At 39.7% G+C, this 22,547-nt stretch overlaps 1 protein-coding gene across 4 annotated transcripts; it reads left to right on the forward strand.

Annotated features, from left to right (window-relative positions):
- Positions 1 to 4,874: 4,874 nt before the first annotated feature.
- On the forward strand, positions 4,875 to 22,415 carry tuft1b (tuftelin 1b). 4 transcript variants are annotated; one of them, XM_019350982.2, is made up of 12 exons: positions 4,875 to 5,141; positions 16,033 to 16,110; positions 16,230 to 16,322; positions 16,444 to 16,515; positions 16,664 to 16,729; positions 17,717 to 17,800; positions 18,601 to 18,711; positions 19,908 to 20,131; positions 20,343 to 20,448; positions 20,750 to 20,833; positions 21,345 to 21,436; positions 21,550 to 22,415. In XM_019350982.2, the coding sequence occupies exons 1-12, from the start codon at positions 5,085 to 5,087 to the stop codon at positions 21,620 to 21,622; spliced, it is 1,140 nt and encodes a 379-aa protein (XP_019206527.1). In that variant the 5' UTR covers positions 4,875 to 5,084; the 3' UTR covers positions 21,623 to 22,415. The 4 variants fall into 4 exon arrangements, with proteins under 4 accessions (XP_019206527.1, XP_005457300.1, XP_019206529.1 ...); XM_005457243.4 differs by lacking the exon at positions 4,875 to 5,141 and adding an exon at positions 9,858 to 10,025 and having other exon boundaries at positions 16,033 to 16,105; XM_019350984.2 differs by lacking the exon at positions 4,875 to 5,141 and adding an exon at positions 9,865 to 10,025.
- Positions 22,416 to 22,547: the final 132 nt, after the last annotated feature.

The raw sequence follows: 22,547 nt of genomic DNA on the forward strand, positions 1-22,547 counted from the left end.
ATACCAAGGTTTTACCTAACAGCTGTTTGGGAATGACCTTGAAAAATCCAATGAGATATGAGATGAGAAACAGATGATTCATATGAATATATTAGTACATCTTTAGTCCTTTACCATTAGAAACCTCATAATACACATTTATGTGTACATTTTGTTATATACTATAATTCCTGCTGTGCTGTGTGGGGCATACTAAAGTAAGGCTTTATTATGATTTATCTCTGTCATTTCCTCCTGAAAGGAAGTCGAGAGTTAAGGAGACACCAGCACACTACTCAAGTGATTTATTAAACCATATTTATGAAAGCTGGCTGGTTGATACCAGACTGCACTAAATGCTATTAATGTTTCATTTTTTTAAACCAAACTAAGAAGCAGTGTGGACAGTTCTTCATACCCCTGTGTGCTGCATATGGGAGGAGTTAATTTCCCTACCAATAAAAGGTTCCTCATTACAAGAGAGCCACAAAATGAGCCAGTTAAGTCAATTTATATTCAGTATTTAGTCTGAACAACATGGCGCAGTAGCAAAGATCAAACATGGTAATGATGCTTATATATTAGGATAAATTGTTTGTAAGAGACTTGGCTTGTTTGCTTGTTTTCATTCAGGAGCATCCAGGTATCAGTGAAACCTCGGGAAAAGTTCAAAACTTTGTCCAGCACAGAGGTAAAGGAAACATGAGTTTAAATGTAAATATTTCAGGTTCAAAGGCACATCGACTCACAGGTGAAGTAATGTTATTCTGGAGCTTTGCACTTACAACGGAAACAAGAATACGAGATCAAGGCTTGCCGCTGGCCCGCTGTTATCTCTGCAAAGCAGGTTTTAGACCACTTCCTCTTCCTCCCCAGTGTAGCAGACCTGATGTTTACTATAAATGGGGAATCAAAACATTCCCTCACTAACAATTAGAGAATAAAAGCGGATGAACTGGCTTGTACAGGCCACCTCAGCCTGTTCTCACTCCCGAGGCATAATATACTGACGATTTGTCAAGTCCGGAGGAGTTTCAGAGGAACGCGAAAGGTGACCTTCCGCGTTCTTATGCTACGCAAGGGTCACGGATGAAATCCAGCAGAATGAGCTCCCGCGGTAATACTCATTCCAGCCATGTATTCCAGCCCTAACTATAACCTTCTGCCTAACCTTAACCAGCACTTTAATGATGTTAGATAGTGTTTTCCGATTTAAGTAAAACGAACATACATATGTAGATTCATTCCAAACGGTTCTCCTGTTTCCTCATTTTCCCGATCTCCTAATATGGGGACGTGTTGGGTGCCTGGAAGCGTAATATACCAACGATTTGTCCCCTAGCTTAAAATGTTACGCTTTGGGTTTGATGGGAGTGAGAACGTGTTGGACACCTACATCCAACAAGTTTTCATCTTCATAACTCAGTGAATCAGTGTTATGACAATTATAAATATTAACATTCTTTTAAATGATGTGCGGTTGGTACTGAGGGGCCCAAAGTGTGCAAAAAATATATACCTACGGAATCACACAGTGACTACCATGTCTTACAGCCGAAATCAAGACCAGCAAATGATTTGGTGGGCCTGTGTGAAGCTTAGTCTCAGTTTCCTGTAATAGCTAACAGGAGGGGCACCTGGTGTGGTCTTCTGCTGCTGTAGACCATCAGCTCTTCAGAAATGCTCTTCTGCATACCTTAGTTGTAACAAGTGGTTATTTGTGTTACTCTTGCCTTCATATCAGGTTGAAGCAGTCTGGCCATTCTCCTATGACCTCTGGCATCCAGGACATTTTCACCCAGAGAACTAACCGCAGCTCACTCAGCATTTTCTCTTTTTCTGAACATTCAGTGAAAACCCCAGAGATGGTTGTGTGTGAAAATCCCAGTAAATCAGCAGGTTCTAAAATACTGAGGCAAGCCGGTGAACCCAGCTGGCACCAACAATCATGCAAAGTCATTTAAATCACCTTTCTTCCTCATTCTGATGCTAGCTTTGAACTTCAACGGGTTGTCTTAGCCATATCTACGTGTCTAAATGCACTGAGTTGCTGCCACGTGGTTGGCTAATTAGATATTTGCGTTAAACAGAAGTTGAACAGTTGAACAGGTGTACCTAATGAGGTGGCCAGTGAGTGTAGAAGTCAGGGAGTTTCAGAGAACATTCACATTCTTGTTTAAACTTGAGGGGGTGATTATTTCACAAGAAGAAACTAATTATTTTCCAAATCAAACTTGACACTGAAGAATAAGTGCTATGAAGATGAGATCATAATCCAATATCAAATGTCAAGTATCAGTGTCTTCCCCTGAAGATATTATATGACATCTTTCTCTTCTCTGAATAGCTCAGCTGAGTCTTTCTTTTAGCTCTGGTTAAGTTTTCTCCCTAGAGACTCTCAGCCTGTAATCCTAAGGTGGTTTACTGTAATTACCAAAGACACCAAGCTGTTCCAGGGACTCCACCTCTTTAAACGTCTGTGTCTTTCCCCTTAGTGAAGAAAGGCAGGCTTAGTTTTTCCATTTTTTTTGTTAATGCACTATCCACAAATTAGAACCAGTGAAGCTGACTGGATGCACTTAATGATAGAGCCTTTGTCTGAACGCTTAAGTGTAAATAAATTACGCAACTGCACATCATATAATTTGCTGCATTTAAAATAGGAGTGGCATGAAAATAGATCGGTGAGCTGCGAGAAAGTAAGAGGCATCGTTTACAAGCGCTGGTTGTAATTATGTGGAGCGCTTCTCCTCATCTAAGTACATAACATCAAAGGAATTTATAGTACCAGTGAGAACATGTAAAACACAAAGGAGTCCAAAGAGGCTGAGCATATATTACTCACCCCTGTCTAAAGTCCTAACCAGAGTTATTTTACAGTGAGATCACTGATGTGTGACATGACCACAACTTCCATGATAGTCAAGCCTTTCAACGTGGGAGAAAAAGGGGCTTTAAAATAACCTACAAACTTTATAGTGCACAGTGTACAAAGGTAGCAAAAGAATAACAAAACCATTTATGCATGAAAACCAGTGCGTGTTTGTCGTGGGCTGAGCCTTTCCAAAGAAGCTGCCTTTGGAATTTTCATCAGAAGTCTGTTTACCTCCAGAAGCTCCTCTCACAAAGCCGCCGTTCTATATTTACAACGGCCTTCATTGTATTTCGGTCATGTGGACAAAGTGGTTACTTTTATCTAGGTGTCATGGAACAAACAAGCATGAATGACAAATAATGTAACAGTGGTGTCTGAAGCCAGGATGCAAAACAGCAACTGCAGCGGAACGACATTGTAGGAAAATAATAATGTGGGATTATATGGTTTAATCTCTAGTTTAGTTTGTCTATAAGGTAAAGTCATTTCATTTCCCTTAATCCCACACCTTCCTGGGTGCAAGTGACAACAGGAAAATAGAGCTTCTGATAGCTTTAGGTAAGAGGTCATATGGCGGGATGTTTTATATGAATTTATGATCACCTAAGTTAGAGTGTTAGTGAATTGTTACATGTTCTGTTTGATCCAGGGCTCTCATATTGTAGATGCTAAGTAGAAAACTTATCTGGGCTGATGTTTCAGTCCTGATGTCAAAATAAAAGTTTCAAAGTCTTTGTCACCAAATGTAAAAGAGATTGAATAAAACATCATTACAGCAGATTTACATAAAATCAAGTTACAGCAGTTTTCCTGTGAATCCAATTACAGCAGGATATATTTGCTGTTACAGCAACCTGTTTACAGTGTAGGTCTCAAGAGTGGTGGCTCCTTGCAGGGCAGGACGGTTATTAAACAGGACTAGATCCTCTTTGCAGGTCTAGCACAGAATTAGCTGCTGTGTAGAAGAAGCAGATCCTGCACTTTCAGCACTGTTGTGTTACTGGGACATATTACAGGAAAGTGGAAGAGAAACATTTTTGACAAGACAGATGAAGAGAGACGGCTTATGGGCTCCTTCTGGAAGAAGATCAGACAGGGGGCTGGACACAAAATGCCATGGTCCAGGAGAAGTGCCACCAAATATCTGTCTGATGGAGGTGGCATCAACTTCTCAGAGGTTAGACAATATTTAAATAAAATGTGCTCTAAAGCAAAGAAGCCATCACCATACACTTTACTGCTGACCTTAATTATTTAATTGAGTGAATTTTCCATATAATTTTGTTACTCAAGAACGTAAAACGTTCAATTCAACGGAATCCGTTCAAATTACATGTAATTAATTGGTATACATTCACTTTGTACCAAGCATGTGCTCTTTATTGCTTAATTATATAAGTAAATAAAACTTTTATTTTATATATTTACATATATTTCAGTTTTTTATTTTATTTAACCTTTATTTATACATGTAATCCCATTGTTTCAATATAAAAGAGACTAACTAAACTAAATAAAAGAAAATCGCGAAAATTGTTTAATGTCTACACAATATTAAAAAGGAAAAATTCAGATGCCTTTTACTCATATTTATTTCTTCATGTTTATAAGGGCAAATAATGTTTTTTACATTGTGTTTTGTGGCAAATAAGACATATTCATTCATTCAGCATGAGTAACAACCTTGTATTCATTCATAAATGATCCATTATAAGACAAGAAACCTTAATGATTGCTAATGTGCCTTAAAAGAGGAATGTGTTAAATAGCATATAGGTCGAGTAGCGTTAAGATACTCATCATCATATCCAGCACCACTATTATTATTATGGGAAGAAGAAGAATATCCCATGTCTAATAGGAAAAATACTGAAATTTGAGTAAGTATACAGACAGCTTTAAGCCCAAATTAAAAATGGTCATGTTGGAAAATATGTCAGCAATTGTAAATATGGGCTACACCGTGGTTCAGTGCATTCCACTTACATAAGGTAGGCAGGTCTGCTTTACTTTAGCACCTGGACAGTCAGACAGACGGCAGAGGGAGGCAGAAGCGCAGCGGGGTCCGGGTCTGTCCACCTCTCCCCGGGCGTGTGTCGTATTTAACAGTTACTCGCGAAGAACAGAGTCTGTAAAAACACAGTACTCAAGGAAACCGTGTCCAGTAACTTTGGACTACTCTGATTTTGTCACTTATTTTTATGTGTTGTCGACACTTCCCGACGAGAAGATGAGCGGCGGCGTGACGCGGGCGGTGGAAAAGGGAGAAGAGGACGACGAAACTAAAGTGAGTGATGCTGTGTGACACTAGTTTAAAAGCACTAACTACTATGTTTAGCGTTGCACTCTCCCGGATTTCTTATTGGGCACATTTTGGTCCACAATGACATAGTTCCCATCAGACTTCCCAGTTTTTAAGAGCAGTTTTTCATTTGAAAGCGAAACTTTTACCCGCAAATAATAATACTATTAATAACCTCACATGAACTATGTAAAATAATGTGACGTTAAAGCAAAAATCTATCCTTCCTCGTCCTTGTTCACCATATTTGCGTCATGTTTCCTTTGCTGAACGGTGTTTTTATGATGATGGCAAATCTAACAACATCACTTAGGATGAGACTTAGGATCCTTGGACTGATATCTAGTGATATTTCTCTAACAGTGAGGTGACATGATCATGAAAATTTTAAATCATGAAAAAAGTTACATGCATCATGCTTTTGGTCTCAATTTATTGACTGAAATTTTTAGTAATACTTAATAAAAATTTGAGTCAACGCTTCTACTCACCTTAGACCACCAACACTGTTAATTATGAGCTACGACTATTTAACTAATGATTCTTTTTTAAAATAAATAAATGTGCTGAGGTACTCAATATATGATGCAGTGCTAACTTTTATTGTTGTTTACTTAAAAAGTGGAATAATGGCAAAATATGTGGGCTGACCACCAATGCTGAAGTCACTTCAATCAGGGGACTCTGAAGCGCTCACTAATTTTTTAATGTTTTAAACTTTCAGGACCTAAGAGATTAGTTATTCATACCTCACAAGGCCCTCGAACTACAATAAAGTAGATCAGGGGTGGGCAGTTCATTTCCCCAAGGAGCTGCATGAGAAACTATTAAACTGGTGAAATTAACCAACATTCATTTCATCTCTTTATAAGCTTCTTAAGGAAATTAATTGCCCACCTTTGGACTAAACACTTGCTGCTGTATCCTATAGAAGCTGCAGAAAGAAAAGTGACTTTGAACTATAAATAATGCTAACTGCAACACATATATGTTTTAAAGCAGAATTTATTAGCGCGTATTTGGCAATCCAAGCCAAAACTGTGATGCCGCACCTGCATCAACAACTTCTAAAGGCAGTATACTTCTGATGTCACATATGGCAATAATCCTGGTATATCAGAAATCAAAATCTAAGCAATAAAAGCATTTAAAGTAATTCCAAATGTTCTGTGATTTCAAGGGATAAAAACACCTCAAGCAAGTCCAGCCACTGTACTGCAGTGCTTCTTGTTGCTTGACCTTAGCTTTATTAATAACTTCGCCTGCACAGAAAAACAAGCACTACCATTGTAGATGCACCAGTATTGCTCTCATGGGCTCAGGAAGTGGAACGGATCGTCTTCCAATCAGAAGCTGGTTCGATCCTTGGCTGCTCCAGTCTCCAGTCTTTCCCAAACTGAGTTGCGTGTGAATGTGTGTGTGTGTATGATGTTTACATAGAAAGCACTTACATGTATAAAGAAGTGCTTTTGGGAATGCTTAGAGTGATCAAGTATAGAAGGGAAGTGCTACACAAGAACCTTAACCTTGATCATATACAATAAACTTTTTAAGAATGAACTGATGTGTTCACACAAGGGAAATGTAAACGTTATCAACTCATTAAACACCAGTGAACAATTATAGCCTCTAGCCGTGTTTTGTTTTTGTTTTTTATTAAAGATACAGTAACTGTAATCTTTCGAGCCATTGTAGAATGATGACAGAGCAGGTGACCGGACATTCAAGAAAGTCAAATTTACAGGGAACTCTGAGCGTTACAGAGCTCATTAAGAATGTGCCGGTACTTGTTGGTTTGGTAGTTGAGTAGAAATATGATCACTGGCAATCAAACAGTTTTTTCTTCTTCCAACTGTCTTGCGCATTGTTTTCTTGAGATGCTTCCTTGTAGATGCTAAAATGACAACTATTTATTGTGAATCTGCCAAGTAAAACATTAAACATTGCGTGATGCTGTCACGCTCGCGGTTAAATGAATTTACTGCTTTAAATCAATGATTTTATGCGTGCCGAGTCATGCCACATGTACTGCATGGTGGCAGCCTGAATGAACAGATAATTTGTTTATAAAGACTCTTGGCAGGAAGCAGAAATCTTTCCCAACAAATGCACTCATGCTGTTAAAGCATTTCTCCCCCTACTGATAGGTCTGGTGCAACAAATTCATACGTTGATGAGAACTGTTTGTGGTTTGGAGGGGATCTTGTTTGTGTGGACTGTTCTGAGGTCGTTCTTGGCTATAGTCACAGCAGACGCATGCAGCTGAGAAGACAGCAGTGTTTTCACATTCAGTTAAGTAACTGGTGAAATAAATTGCTAAAAAAGTAAAATAAAAGCAACCAAATTATTTCATATTCTGAATCGCTTCTCCACAACCATGCTTGACAATTGGTACGATGTGTTTGTGCTGATATGCTGTGTTTAGTTTTCTCCAGATGTAGTGCTTTGCATTAGGGTCAGACATCTTAATTTTGGTCTCATCTGTCCAAAGGACATTGTTCCTGTCTGCGTTTTGTCCTGCATCCTTATGTTCTCTATTCTTTTTCTTCTCTTCCTTCTTTTATCTTCTCTTCTTTACCTCACTCCCAAACCAGCTGTGTCAGATTGCTGCCTCTGTTGGAGATTTCTTCCTGTAAAAAGAGAGTTTTTCTTCCCGCAGTCACAAAGTGCATCCTCATATGGGGTTGCTGAGTTTTTCCCCAGAATACAAAATCTTTACCTTACAGCAAAAAGCACCTTGAGTTGACTGTTCTTTCCCCCCCGACTTTTCAAAAAGAAAATCCACCAATGTAGCCAATATTAGATTATTTTACATCATAAAAATGTATTTTAAGGCCACCTAATGTGAAAGAGTTACAGCTATGACTTTTTAGAATAGGTTTAGTGCCATCAGAAACAATTTAAGGCAGTTTATTGTAGTTTTATAGCTAGAAGTAAAAGTGCAATGTTAGCTTTTTGTCTCAAAAATCTTCCCAGTTTTCTTATTCAGAGAGCCTGAGACCCACAGGTGTCGAACTCCAGGCCTCGAGGGCCGGTGTCCTGCAGGTTTTAGATGTGTCCTTGATCCAACACAGCTGCTTTAAAAGGCTAAATGACCTCCTCAACATGTCTTGAAGTTCTCCAGAGGCCTGGTAATGAACTAATCATTTGATTAAGGCGTGCTGACCCAGGGTGAGATCTAAAACCTGCAGGACACCGGCCCTCGAGGCCTGGAGTTTGTATATTGTGTACTGTATATTGTATATATCAGGCAGAGAAAACATGTGGGTTTTTTCACCTTAAACATGGCCTCAAATAACCCACTTAAATGCATTTAGAGGTTTATTTTGTATTAACTAATGGTATCAATAATTTAAGGGTAATTTTAGGGTCTCTTGTGTCATGGTGTGTGAACATGATGTGAACAACAAGCGTGTTCCAGGTAAGGATGTTATTAAAATACCTTAGCTGGATTCCAGTGTGGTTTTCTTAGCTCCACGGTGTACTTGGAGAGCGACATGGGAGAGATCGCGTGCAAGTCTTTTGTTTGTACTGCAAACACGTCTAAAAGTTATGTTGGCACTACTCATACGTCAACAAAAACAACTGAATGACAATGACAGCTTTAACCGAGGTTAAAGCAGGCCATTTTGATCATCACTTAGAAGTTAGTGAAAGAATATGGGGATTTTACATATGTTTGTACATATATCACTAAATCAGAGCACATGTGTATATATGATTTTTTCCTATGTCAAACGTGAGTAAAAATGCTTTGTTGATGCTCTATAAATGTAGAAACACCATATTGTTTAAAATTGTGAAAATGGTCCTGCACAACTTTCCAAAGACTAAATATGTCAGTTAATGATTTTGTACTGTCCAATCAGAAAACCAGATGATTTAGATCATTAGTTTACTAAGAAAAAATAACAAAGAAACCATAAAATAAGCATGTTTAAGAGTCCTTCTTAGACGGTCTGCTGTCCCCTCATTTGACCAAACAAATGATTAGTAGACTAGAAGTTGAGCTGTCGCTTCATTATAAGCTTAGAATGGCCACGAAACACATGTTATGTAACAGAATATCAGGATTAAGATCATTTAGGAGATGTGCGTACTAAGTCAAAGATAGTTGGATAAACATGCACTAACATGAACATATTTGGTCGGTGCAGCATTTGACTTTTGTTTGCATGGTTTTGTTTGCCCTGCACACACTCACCGTGCCAGTAACTTGTTATATAAAGATACTTCATTAATCTCTGTTATGTAACTCTTAGCACATTCCTCAGTGTGCTGCAAACTACCACTGTCACTATGTGGCAGATAAACAAGGTCATTCCTCATGCGTACAGTAAGATACTAACAGATCAAAGAAATCATTAAATGCCCAAAATTAGCATGACATTCATACCCATGATGAGTGTATGTAAAATTGTAATCACAACTGCTTCCCTTTGTCACATTCATCAACAAACGATGTTAAAGCAAAAGCTCTTATGGTTCTTATGTTTAGACTTGAGCTGACCATTGTAATATTCGTTTAAATTCAAGGCCAGCAAAGTTTTTAGTCCACAGCTCTGTATAATCTAATCAGTGGAAATGCTCCCTCTAGTTTTTTCCATGCTGTATTTAACATCGCAGTCCTGCAGGGGAAGCTCTGAACTGCGTGCCTCCTTGAACTGGCACTCTCGCTGTAGCTCTGACAGGAGAATAATCTGGAGGGAAAAAAAGGGTTGGGCAGCTGATGCAGCCTCGCCCAGCCATGTAAGGCAAGACAGCCGTGGCTTCCCATGTACTTAGTCACACTGATAGAGACAGTCTGGATCGCAGCTGCCTGATCATCCCCGGGAAGAGTCCCAGACAACTTTCTCAGCCCAGGTAGATGTAAGTGTGATTCTTTGTGAGATTAAGTGGCATGGTGATTATTATCGTGGTGATTATTATGAGGGTAAAGTCTGTGATGGTTCTTGTGGTTGTAATATTTTTGTTTGCATAGTGAAGTATAGAGCGGTGGTTGGCAGATGATTCATTTAGCTTTGTCTTCCCAGTAAACCAGTCAATACATGATCTCTGCAGGGAAGTTCTTTAAATGAACATTGCCTTCTGTTTAATCAGCAAGATTTATCCGACAAGCAACCACCAAACTTTTATTATTCAATCTGAATTTACCTGATTCTGTTAAATTTCTTCTCACCTCCTGCGTGCTAGCAGCGGTATTTAACTTGTTACATAAAAGTAATTGTAAAAGTGCCACCTCCTATTTGTCAGTAGTTTTCTTGTGTCATGAAAAAATGATTCAGCTTTCATTGTATTAGTGCAATATTCTTTGGGGATTATTCATGAGAGGAGTCTATATTAATACCTATAATGTGTATGGCGTACGCGATCTGGTGGAGCAGGATTTGCGGATAACAAAATCTTGTTTTAAGCAGATAATTACGTCTTCATTCATAAGGTGTTTAGTCTGTTGCTTAGTAATAAAACACATCTGTTTTGACTGGTGGTGGAGATGGGTAGGTTTCACACATGGCTGTGAACTCGGGGGGTCTTGTGGGGGTTACTGCTCGGCCTGGTTTTCCCTTTCCCAGTTTTTAGCTTGCTTCAATGATCTCTGAGTGGCTGATCCTTTATTCGGTGTTGCTCTTTGCTTTCACTCTGACATCATCTCCAAATTAGTGAACAGCAGTCATGGAGGAGTTTGTTGCCCCCTTGGTGGGATGCTCCTCTATTGATTGTGTGAGGTCACTGGCGATAGCGGGATGCTCTGGTAGCCCAGACTCGTAGGGGAAGCTGTGATGCCACCTACTAATCAGTACTCATGAGTCAGGCTGAACGGATTTATAACCAGCTGTTTTCATGTCTCCTTTCAGTCTCTTCCAGTAATGATGATGTGATCTGCAGTGTTGTTGACTCTTTGATTATCTCAGCTTCAGAGATAATGACTACCTAATTCTGCTCCGCTCCACTTACACTGTCCCCCTCATGCTTTTGTGTTCTGGTCTGAGATAAGCCAATCTTAAACTGCTCAGCTAACAGTTATACAGGATTAGGAATAATGAACTATTTTGATCATTGTTGAAAAAATTATCTACATTAAATAAAATTCTTTTTTTCTTTCCTCCAGTCAGATTACTTCTTTGCTTACATAGTAGTAAACTCCATATCTCCGCAATATGAGCTGTTTTCATCATTTTATATGAATCACTGAAGTTACACCCTCTCATTACATCCACTAAAGGAGGTAGAAAGAAGTGGAAATGCATACAGTAGCTTTGGCACCTCTCAGTATTCCACTTCCATTGTTTTTTATGCTGAATGCAGGACATTAGAGACAGAAAACAGACTCTCCCTTTGGGCTCTCTGCTGCTGCTCAGTTACACAGTTAACCTACAGTTTGTCTTTTTACCAGAACGTTTATCTCAGCACTTCGTTTGCATTTTTGCATTTAATGCTTCACGTCTTTGTTGTAACAGCACAGAGATTCGTAATGATTTGTTTAACTAGTAACTAAATATTATTAAAGCTGTTGTGCTAATTTCCAGACCAAACTTTATTCTCACACACCAAATCGAAAAGTTCGAATCCCACGTGGTTAGGAGTGCTGTTCTCATAGCCAGAACTGTGACATCACACAGTGCCAAGAGCAAACAAAAAAACAAAAAAAACTGCATGTAACAAAACATTTTGCACAGTCTGAAGCATCAGCTTTTGGCTGATTACTTGCAGACTGCTAGTTCTACTTCACGTTGCACAAAACAGTTATTTAATGGTGCTTTGTTCCATGCCTTTAAGGGAAAATCAATCAACTCTCATAGAAAAGCACATCCCTCAGTGGCTCTGATATGATCAGTTAAACTATTTTCATGAGCTTTCCCACCTTATGGAACACTTATATTTGAAAAGATAATATTTCTTTGTGCAAAAAAATGCCACTTAACTTTGCACGCTCTGTGTTCTTTAGGCTTTGAGGTTATATGAGGTCAGGCTTTCATAGAAGCCCTGAGCTGCACAGACAAGCCTGGAGAAGCTGCTCTCACAAGCGTCTGCCTCTTTGTCTCAAGAGTGGAAGCAGATTATTATCTGCACTGTAGATGGTGGAGGTGTGTAGATATGATGATTTTGGAACTACACTGTACAATCTGTAAATCTATAAATGTAATCGATCTTATATGTTAATGCTGTTTATCCCTCTAATGCAAGTCATCCAGTTTAGGAAATAGCTGTACAAATCCCTCTAATTTCTTGAATATAACAGAATTTAATGGGACATTTAAATACGATCTACCCTGGTAACTGTACCACAGAAGAGACCATCTAAGACCCTCGTGCTAGTGCCAGGCTTTATAACAATGATGGTATCTCCACTCAGCTAAGCTGAGATGTTAGCAAAGTGCACACTTACTGGCAGGTGCAGACAGAAGTTTTTGCAAGTAACAGCTTGCAACAAGGCTTTGGACTTTTTTAAGTATTGGGATGATTCCTGAAAAGAAACTTTGCAGCTGAGTTTTGTTTCTTTTCTTTCTGGCTCTTTGTGCACCATAAAGAGAGTGACATCTGGTTTCCTAGCATTCCGTCTAAGGCAGATATTTCTATAGGTGATACTTTTAAAACATAACACAGCATAGATGACTTAAACCACAGGCCTGGGGAACATGTGTCAATCTGATTTTAAGGAAATTTATGCCCTTAAGTCAATTTGTTTTGCCCATACATGCATTTAATGGCTTTGACATCAGGACTTAAAAGTCAGCACTTTCTTCTATGCAAAAAAAAAGCATTCAGCTATTCTCTGTTCTATTTCACCTTGGAGCGTGATCACAGGTAGAGGCCAGCTGCTCTGTAATAACACATAATAACACTTTTTTGTAGGAAAGGTGGTTAATAAGTCTTGCAGTCAATTGTTGGGACTGTTTTCATGCACCTGGCCCCTCCAATATGTGCAGTCAAGTCATTTTGTGAGCTCTGACTTGTGATTCATTACAACTATTACTGTCAGCAGAAGAATAGCATGTGAGGAGGTGCACTGCCAGCTCCGCCCAGGGTGCGCCTGTCCCATGATCATACCTGCGTCTCTGTTGAGAGCAAAGCCCTTGAGGTGTCCCTCCCTCAGATCAAAGTTTCAGACTTGGCTTACCTCTCACCGCCTCTGTGCTGATGGTTTTCAGGTGACACAATCGCGCTCTGAGAGCTGCCATTCAAGCTAAGCCATTTGTTTGAATTGCAAACAGAGAACTGGTCGCTTACGTCAGTAGCCAAATGTGTTCCCCACATTTGATGCGTTGTTTAACGTGGCATGTTCACGCATGCACTGAAATACTCCAGAATCCAAAATGTGTTTCCACTCATTCACACAGTTTCATTTTATCCCAGAAACCATTGTGATGAGCAGCCACTAATCAACAAATCACCACCAGTAAGTTGGCGTACCCCCAACTGCCTTGCCACAAAATTACTGGAAGCCTGACACGGTTAAATGGGATTTCGCAGGAAAGAAGGCATGGCTGACTAATGAATTTGGAAGTTATTGTATGTGAAACAAAATCTGTAAGAAATAATAGCAAAATATCTTATTCTAGGATGCGCTCTACTTTCCATCTGGTGGTTTTCTTGATTAAAAGTGCTTTTCAAGTTTAAACTCTGAGCTTGTTTGGGATCACTCTGTTCCTAATGTCTCTAGTATGTGTGTCCATGTACTCACAAATAATGCTTTCTTGAAGCTGACAACAGACTGTGGTATGTAGAGTACGTGTCAGTGCCTCTCAGGTGTCATTTTCACTGGAAGCAATTAAAGGTGTGTAAGTAGGAACAATGTGTGAGAAACATTACATTTACTAAATTATTTCAAAAACATGCTGGGTGCCACTGATGAAACAGGGAGGTATTAATATTGAGAATATTATAGAACAAAGAGCGTGTGAATGTAAAATATGATTCAGGTGGAGTTTTATGGCATTCTTTTGCAGAACCAGAAAGGGAGAAACATCTGCTTCTTTGTTCTCTTTGCATTTTATGTGAAACACAAGCGTCTCAAATGCTTGTGAAATACCTAAAATACCTTTGTGACAGAAAACAGGAGGCTGGAACTGGAGAAACATATTTGATGAACAGCAGCTGTAAACATCTGGTGGTTTGCTTTACCCAGGTGTATGCAATACAAGTAAACAAATCAGCATACCTCAAACTCATGCTATCAGGAGTGTTCGAACACTCAGCATTTTCTAGGCTTTTGTCATAATAGTAATAGTTTCTAAACTAAAAGAAGAAGACAGTTACAGTGCAAGAGCTTTATTTTTGCCTCAGGCTTTTAAGCTGCGTGTCATTTTTGCAGCTACCTGCTGTCCTCTGTGGTCGACGCCCACACGGAATTTAATTAAGGCCACTGATGACAGCGTGTACAGCAGATCCACAAAGCACACAGTGTTTTCATAGGAGCTCGGCCTAAACAATGACTTAGCATATAAAGCACTCCATATGCTCATATACTGTAGGGTGGAGACACCCTGAAAACAAACTATACATGAGCTATACACTCCAGACATAGTGGATTTGGAGATAAGATAAAAATGAACTGTTACGTAGCTCACCAGCAATTAGAGTATTATCCTTCACTTTCAGGGGATTTTGTTTGTCAAAAGGACTAAACCGTTTGTTTTCTTTGCATATTTGGACTAAAGCAACACAAATACACCTTCATCCTCTTAAATGGGTGTTCCCAGGGACAAGTGCGTGTTTTTACAATATTAAGTATTTGTTTGCTATGTGGTTCGACTAAAGTCACAGGTGGGTTTAGCTGACTTTCTCGGATGAGTTAAATGTATTTGTGTCTAAGTTTGTGGGAGAAAAAAATGAAAAGTACCCCTCAAAAACTAATTACTACAGCAAGTCACGCTGATTAGCATGTGAGCTTAGATTAAAGAGTCCTGATCAGAACACAATGACACGTACTTCCAGTGAAAGAGTACTCTCACTGGCGGGAGTGTCTCTGCCTTATTAGGACAACAAGATGCAACACTATTGCAGCAATCACTGGCAAGGACAGTTTAAGGAGATGATCCACACAAGGGCACATTTACTGGGATTCCTACTGCCTCACTCACAGAGCAGAATTAACTAGAACTGAACTGAAATATAAGTAGGCGATATATCAAAATAATAGAATAGAATTTACAAAAGTATACACATATAACGATATATACAAAATAGAATGCAATGCACAGCAGTAGATTCGATCGAGAGAAGAGGTCACATCTCTCGGATCAAACATAAGGCATGATGCATTGATCAAAAAAAAACAGATCAGATACTATAAAAATGAGTGGGACAGACTAGACTAGAATATAATAGAAGAGATGGACAGTTACAGTGAATTACGTTGCCATGAGTTATGTTAGTCAAACCATCTGAATCTTTCTGGAATTTCCAGTGTGTGTGTGTGTGTGTGTGTGTGTGGTATATAAACTTTAGTTTATAAAAGCCTGCATGACAAATAATCTCCGTATTTTCTGTTTCCGTTGCCAAGGCGACACGTTGACTCTGGAGTGACTAAGCAGTCACGGATGTTTTGAGTTGTGATATTTTTGTCCCTGACTGGTCAGCCTTGGTTTCATTTTCTCCAGTGTTTGGTCATAATCACCAGACTTGGCCACGAGGGCAGAGTGGAAATGTCTCCTCATTGGCGGTTGCTAGGCTTCACAGTTTAACTGTGTGGCATCCAAGGAGAAACCTCAATAATGGGGAAGTTTTATGCCCACTCCCGCCCTCCAAAAAACGTTCTCTCTCTCTCTGTCTTTCAGCTCCACCCTGTCTTTCAGTTGAGACTTTCATTTTGAGCCCTGCTTCATTTCCCCGATGCTTCATTTAGCACATCTTCTTATCTCATCTTTCATTTCAGGACCGTTGCAGGCAGCTTAGACTCAGCTTACAACGTCGAGACCAGACAGGCAACACCTCACAACAGCACAACAGTAAGGTACAACTTCAAAGCAGTTTTAAAACTATTTGTTAACTGAGAGAAAGAGAGGAATGCAGAATGGGAAGTTTGATATATACATATGAGGGTTTGTGTTTGTTTTTTTGTACTGATTGTAGGAGAGCACCATAGAAGTTGTGCCGCCGCAAAAACCTGAAGAGCAGGAAGACGAAGCTGAAGTCAGACCTCACATAGAAGTTGAAGTCATCAAAGTACGTGAGCTTGTTTTGCTGTCATGTTTATTGATAAAGTGTAAGCAACTCCACGCTTCAGTTTTAACTGAACTACAGTCACGTGTATTATCTAACATGCCGCGGTCACTGTGTCATCCAGTTTTACCTCGGAAAAAACACACCGGAAGAAAGTGTCAAGATGCTGACGGACGAGGTCTCCCAGATTCAGGAGGTCAGTGTGTGGACGAATCAAAGCTGAAAAGCTATTGGTGGAAAGCAGAGTGTGTTTCTTTAAGCACAGCGTTCAGGTGTGTCAAGGGTATACCTGTGGTTCTGTATAGTACACATCTTTTTAATGCCTGATGTGTTTTTGTTTTTAGGTGAGGTATTGTCTGAAGTCTCTGAGACAGCAGATGGCAGCCAGGCAGAATGGCAACAACAACAAGGTACACACCCTCTGCCTCAGAAACAGTTCAACAGATTATCTTTGGTCCGGCAATTTGGAAGAATTGTGATTTTAATGCCTTAAAAGGATCAAAAGGTTAAGTATATTACAAGTTATGTATATATGTGCTGCATATAAGGCTAATTCCCTCCTCTAACCAAACAGTAAAGATCTACAGTGAATATCTACCAATTTTACAACATCTACATGACATTTATAAAACAAAAGGAAAAGGCTTTTTTAGATGAGCTTTGCCCTTAAAATTGTTAGCAGCATCTAAGTAAAATGCAAATAACTGAGTAGAGTTAGTGGTTAACAATAGCCTCCATATAAATGATGGAATATTTAAGAGTTACAACTGGAAAATGACTGGCCTAGTTTAGATGTTATTTGGCAGGGTTTAGATGTGCGGCTTAATCATTCATAGATGCTCTGTTGCTTGTGAGAGCTTGGAGATGACTATCATTATTTATTTGAATGCAATTTCTTTAAGTTGCAAAGACAGAAATATCTGCCTGTATCCTTTAGTTTGATACCAAATGCATATCAGATAGAGAAGACGTTATTATTTAGCATAAACTTGTAACTGCATTTGAACATGAGTAATTAGTTGATAGGTGTATTTAGTGTAATTTAATTTAATGTAATGTTTTTAACACATTACAATAGAAAGTGACCTTTGAGTGCAGTCACTACAAGACCTGCAGCTTTTAGAGCTGCATAGGTTGCTGCTTGGTCTTTGTGAGTGTTGAACTGTGCGTGTGTGTCACCTTCTCTTAACCTAAGAGGCTTACGAGACCTGTATGGCCTTCACAGCTGACATATGGAATACCCAAATTATGTAACACCTTAGTGCTCCTGCTTCTTGGTTTAAACACGAACACAGCGTGTCACAATATTAATTGTGTAGACCTGAACTGTTTTTTATTTGATGTGCAGCTTTTTCCGCACTAATTCCACCTCCCATTTGCTCCTTTTTCCTATTCAGCATCCAGCCAATGGCTTCAGAGTCAAAGCACCCACCAGCCAACCAGGTGTCATCAATGCCAACGGCGTCCACGCTGATCCTTACGTAAGCTCGCCGTAGTTTTCAGAATTATCTGACCTCTTCTGAGGCACTCCCGTGTGTGGCCTTTATCATTTGATTATTCATCAGTTTGAGATGAATGAAATGGGGAAATGGAAAAAGTCACTTTCAGCTGCAGTTCATTTGAATGCATTCAAAGGTTTATTCAAATGACAGTGGTGATGGAAAAAAATGTCTGACCCTGCAGCTGTTCCTCATTGATTCAAACCAGACAACTGCCTGCTTTTGCAGAGAAAATGCTACCCAGGCTTTCATCAGCTCATAACAAAGCTTACCACACACACACAAGATATTGTCTTTCCCATGCATTATTCTCGACTTGGCGGATCATAACAACTGCTGTAATTCAACACCATCTGCCAAGCAAGCAGTGTTGGAGCTGAAGAAAGCTTGTGTGTGTTTGTGTGTGTGCTTGCTAGTCAAACCCAGTATCTTCTGTGTATCGTATATAGGTAAGGTAGGGTCAATTTACACTTCCCTCTAAGTGGTTTCAGATTGTATCACAGTGCATTAGATGTGTTGTTTCTCTGGTAGAGGAAACCATTCTGTCTTCCCAAATAGGAGCCTTGAGATAAAAGATTATCTGTGCAGAGTTTAACAGCTCCTTGTCTAAATGATTTTGTTACCTCAGGCTAGACCATGCAGCCTTGTAAACACAAAGCAAATGGCCTATCAGCAGCCTCTTTTATCAGTTTGTTAGCCCATGTTGAGCCCTCTGGTTCAAGAGGCTTGTGAGATTAAATCTAATTGAGCATGTTGCTTTCTGTGTGTGTGTGCACTCTCAGGTTGGGGATAATCAGGAGGAGAGTGCGAGGCTCAGAGAGGTGACCAAACGCCTGTATGCTCAGCTGAAGGAGATGGAGAAGCAGCATCAGGAGGAGATCGACATGCTGCAGGTCTGTATCAGGAGATGAGTAACGTGGCACAGCTTCCTGTCCACTGCAGCTATGACTCACCCCTCTGCTGCTCTCTCGCGCCTTTAATCGTCCTTGTTATCTGTCAATGTTATCTTTGGATTTCATCCCTCATCCTGTGATCCTCCACTGTTTGGATCATTGCTCTGCAGTACGTTCATCTGTCAGGACATGTAGGGGCACCGCCCAAAGACAAATACTTTACTTTACATGTGCAATTCTTTACTGTTAGTGACTCCAGCGAAATAAAATTACGCAACAGGAGGATATGAGACATTATTTACTAGGAAGTTATCTAAATCATTTACATTTTTTTGACTGAATTCAGTTTAGACAGAAATAGCCGAGAACAATACATTTAAAAACAAAACATACAGTCAATTATCAAGCTAAAGTTGATCAATTATCCTGATTTTTATATCAAATATACTTTGTTACAGTGAAAGTTTCAAGTAGTGAGGTCAAGTATGTACAAGCAATACCTGTGAGCCAACAGCTCAGGCTTTAGACTGCATTAAATGCTCAGTTTCAGCAGTTTTGTACTCGTAGCTCTGTGTGGGATCATAGTGGGAGGATATCCTTAATATGGTCATCCCAGGCACACAGATCTGCTGTTTAACGTATGTTTGTGACCAAGAACACGTAAAACTACTCTAGTAGAGTCCAAGAATATATCTGTATGCATAACAGGTTCCTTTTAATGCTGCCAGGAGAAATTAATAAAGCTTAGAATAATTAATTTAGCATTTCTAAGAAGCCCTGAGGAGACAGATTGGCAGCCTGTCCCGAGGTATACGCCGCCTCTCGCCCAGTGACTGGGACAAACTTCAGAATGGATGTATGTTTTGCCACAACTAGTTCAACACTTTGAACATCTCATGTAACAATAAGCCATAAAAAGGTGCAAATAAAATAAAACTGGGGGTATTGGAACTAAGCCATATGTTCCACTCAGGTGGCAACATAAGTGAAAAAATACATGTTGATTTTCCACTAAAATAAAATCTAAAATATACCTTTAGCTAATACTTATTGGAGTCACAGTCTGTTAGTTCAGTTATCTCGGGGATACTAACTGTGGCTGTGAATCGGCCTTATCAAATCAATGAAAGCCAGACTCAGGTCTTTATATTATAGCACACCAGGAGGCAGTCCTCACACTTTGATTTTCCTTGCAGGCCGAGTCAAACGAGTATCAGGCACAGCTGGCTGAGCAGACAGAGCGGCTGCAGAAGGCCGAGGAGCAGTCTGCAGAGAGAGGTCAACAGGTGAAGGAGCTGCAGAAGCTGCTGGGAAACATGGAGATCGAGAACGGCATCCTCAAAGACAAGATGGCTGCAGGAGAGGCGGAGCTGATGCAGCTTAAAGCAGGCGGAGAGGAAGCAGGAGAGAAGGAGCAGAGGTAAGACTGCACACAAACTCGTAAAAGAAGAAGTTTCTAATAAACCAATAATGAGGAAAAGCTCTGCATACAGAGCACCTTATAAGATCTTATCTGATTGATATTGCGTTATTTAAGGGAACGCCCCTTTTATGTCCTCCAGGGAAAGAGAAATACATCTTTTACTCCAGTGCTTGACTGTATATACGCTTTCTCATGTATCTGCTATCAGGTGTGCAGAGCTCGAGAAGGAGGTGGCTGTCCTGAAGGAAAAGATTCATCATCTTGACGACATGTTAATGAGTCAGCAGAGGAAGGTCCGCCACATGATCGAACAGGTATTTATGCACATAAGCATGTAGCCTGGTGGTGCATAGTGTACACAGACACACACAGACTTGCAAGTTGCCCATAAACACACACACACACACACAGGAAGCCACTAATGAGAAAATGTGATTTCTGAGGAGGCGGACACATGAAGTAGAATTGATTTGGGGGAATGAAGCCAAGCGGAAGCATGTGGTGAAGCAGAACCGCTGGTGATAAATAAGTGATGATGCATCTGCTTCAAGCAGACAAGCATCTTGTGTTATTCATACGGTCTCTCATTGTTTGTTTGTTTCATCTATAACGCAGCTCCAGAACTCCCGCACGGTTCTCCAGGAGAGAGATCGAGCCATCAGGGATCTGGAGGAGAAGGTGGCTTTCCTGGAAGCAGAGGTGAGGAACTTTCTAAAAAATGCAAACAGGCTGGATCAGTGAATTTATCCCGGTTTTCTTTTGTTTTTAAAGCCTTTCTTTGCTTAAAAGATGACCAAAAAAAACAGCTGTAGCTTTCTTAAATGAGCTTTTTTAATCTCATAATAAAAAGAGTCTGTTATCCCCTGTGTTGTTCCTTAAACATGGCAGACATAAAAGAAGGTGGTGCTCAAAAAAATGCACTTTTTGCTCCTGGCTGTGCCCAGGCATGTTAGGAAAATTCGTTGGCCTTTTATTTCAATGAAATTATATTTTTTTTCCAATCGTTTATAGATTTACAACATGATCAGAATAAATTAGGTGCTGGTCACAGAGCCATAAACAGACTATCGATGTCAGGTTTGGGTCTTTTCATGGGCTTTGTCAACAGTAGGAAAATATAAAATAGCTTTGTTGTTTGAAGTAAAGCTGTACCTGTGTCAAGCCGAAAGAATGCACCGTTTAACGTCGTTAATCCTGTTCCTGTATACAGAACAAAGAAATGCATGACCACATGGAATACTACCTGGCAGGCCAGGATCTTCCACCCTCATCTACTGAGAAGAAGCCAGAGGTTGTTTACAGGTGAGCCATCACTTCCTAACTTACAGTCCTTTCTGTTAGTCATCCTACAGTCAGATGTCTAAAATAATCTCCTAACATTTCCCTCTTTCTTTTTCTCCCCCACCTCTGTGCAGCAAACCGCTGACACCGACAACTCAGAGCAGCAAAGCCCTCCCATTCATCAAAGTCATTGAGATCAAATCATGATTGCAGAGACAACCAAAGGAGTTAAAAACTGTGTACATATTTATATATTTAACCATATATGTAAAATGTAGCTCTGCAGTGATTTTTTTTAATTTTATTTTTTATAAAGGCTGTTTTAGCAGACCTCACGCACATTCTGTCGATACCTCGTTGTTGCTTCTAGGGCTGTTCTTTGTATCTTTTGGTTTCCTCAAAACAAACAGGGATCCATGCAGAATCCGAATAAGCTGTTTCAACAGGTCAAACTATAAGGCGTGTCAGTTAAACGCTGTTGCTAGTCTAGGTCAAATGCACGAATAATCACGGTGATTCTAGTGTTTTCCTGATCAAAGTCACTCTCGGGGTTCAGGGTCAAATTCCTCAGTGCTTTGCACCACATTGCCAATAGCATGCGTGCAGTTATGTTGTCAGCAATAAAATTTGATTTACGCTTAGCTGAGAGGTTGGGTCAGTCGTCATACTATTTTGATATAAGTTTGACCTTGTTTTAGCTATGCAGGGACAGACTGAGTACTGCCTCAACGTGCTTATTGTACAAGCCAATCATGTTTTGTGCTGAAAGGTTATATTTCATTACGCATATTTTGCTTGATTATTAACATAATTATGCATTGTTCGCATTGACTTTGCTGCTTCTTCCTGTCAAATACCTTGTTGCAGTCCAGGATGCATATTTTTAGAAAGTTACTTTATACTGTGAAGAGTGTAGATACCCTGAAGTTCAGTCTGCGTCACTTTTCTGTAAACTTTGTCCAGTTTTATTTAAATTTAATAAAATAAATGGTTTATCTGACTCAGTTGATTTACAGCGCTTTTTTTTTTTTTTATCATGGGTTACCTCACACCGCCACCTAGTGGAAATACTGGGACAATGATTATTTAAAAAAAAGAGGGTGGGAAAGTTCCCTCAAAACCACAAAAACTC

Source organism: Oreochromis niloticus, linkage group LG22 (assembly GCF_001858045.2).
Source record: "Oreochromis niloticus isolate F11D_XX linkage group LG22, O_niloticus_UMD_NMBU, whole genome shotgun sequence".
NCBI classification, from domain to species: Eukaryota; Metazoa; Chordata; class Actinopteri; order Cichliformes; family Cichlidae; genus Oreochromis; species Oreochromis niloticus.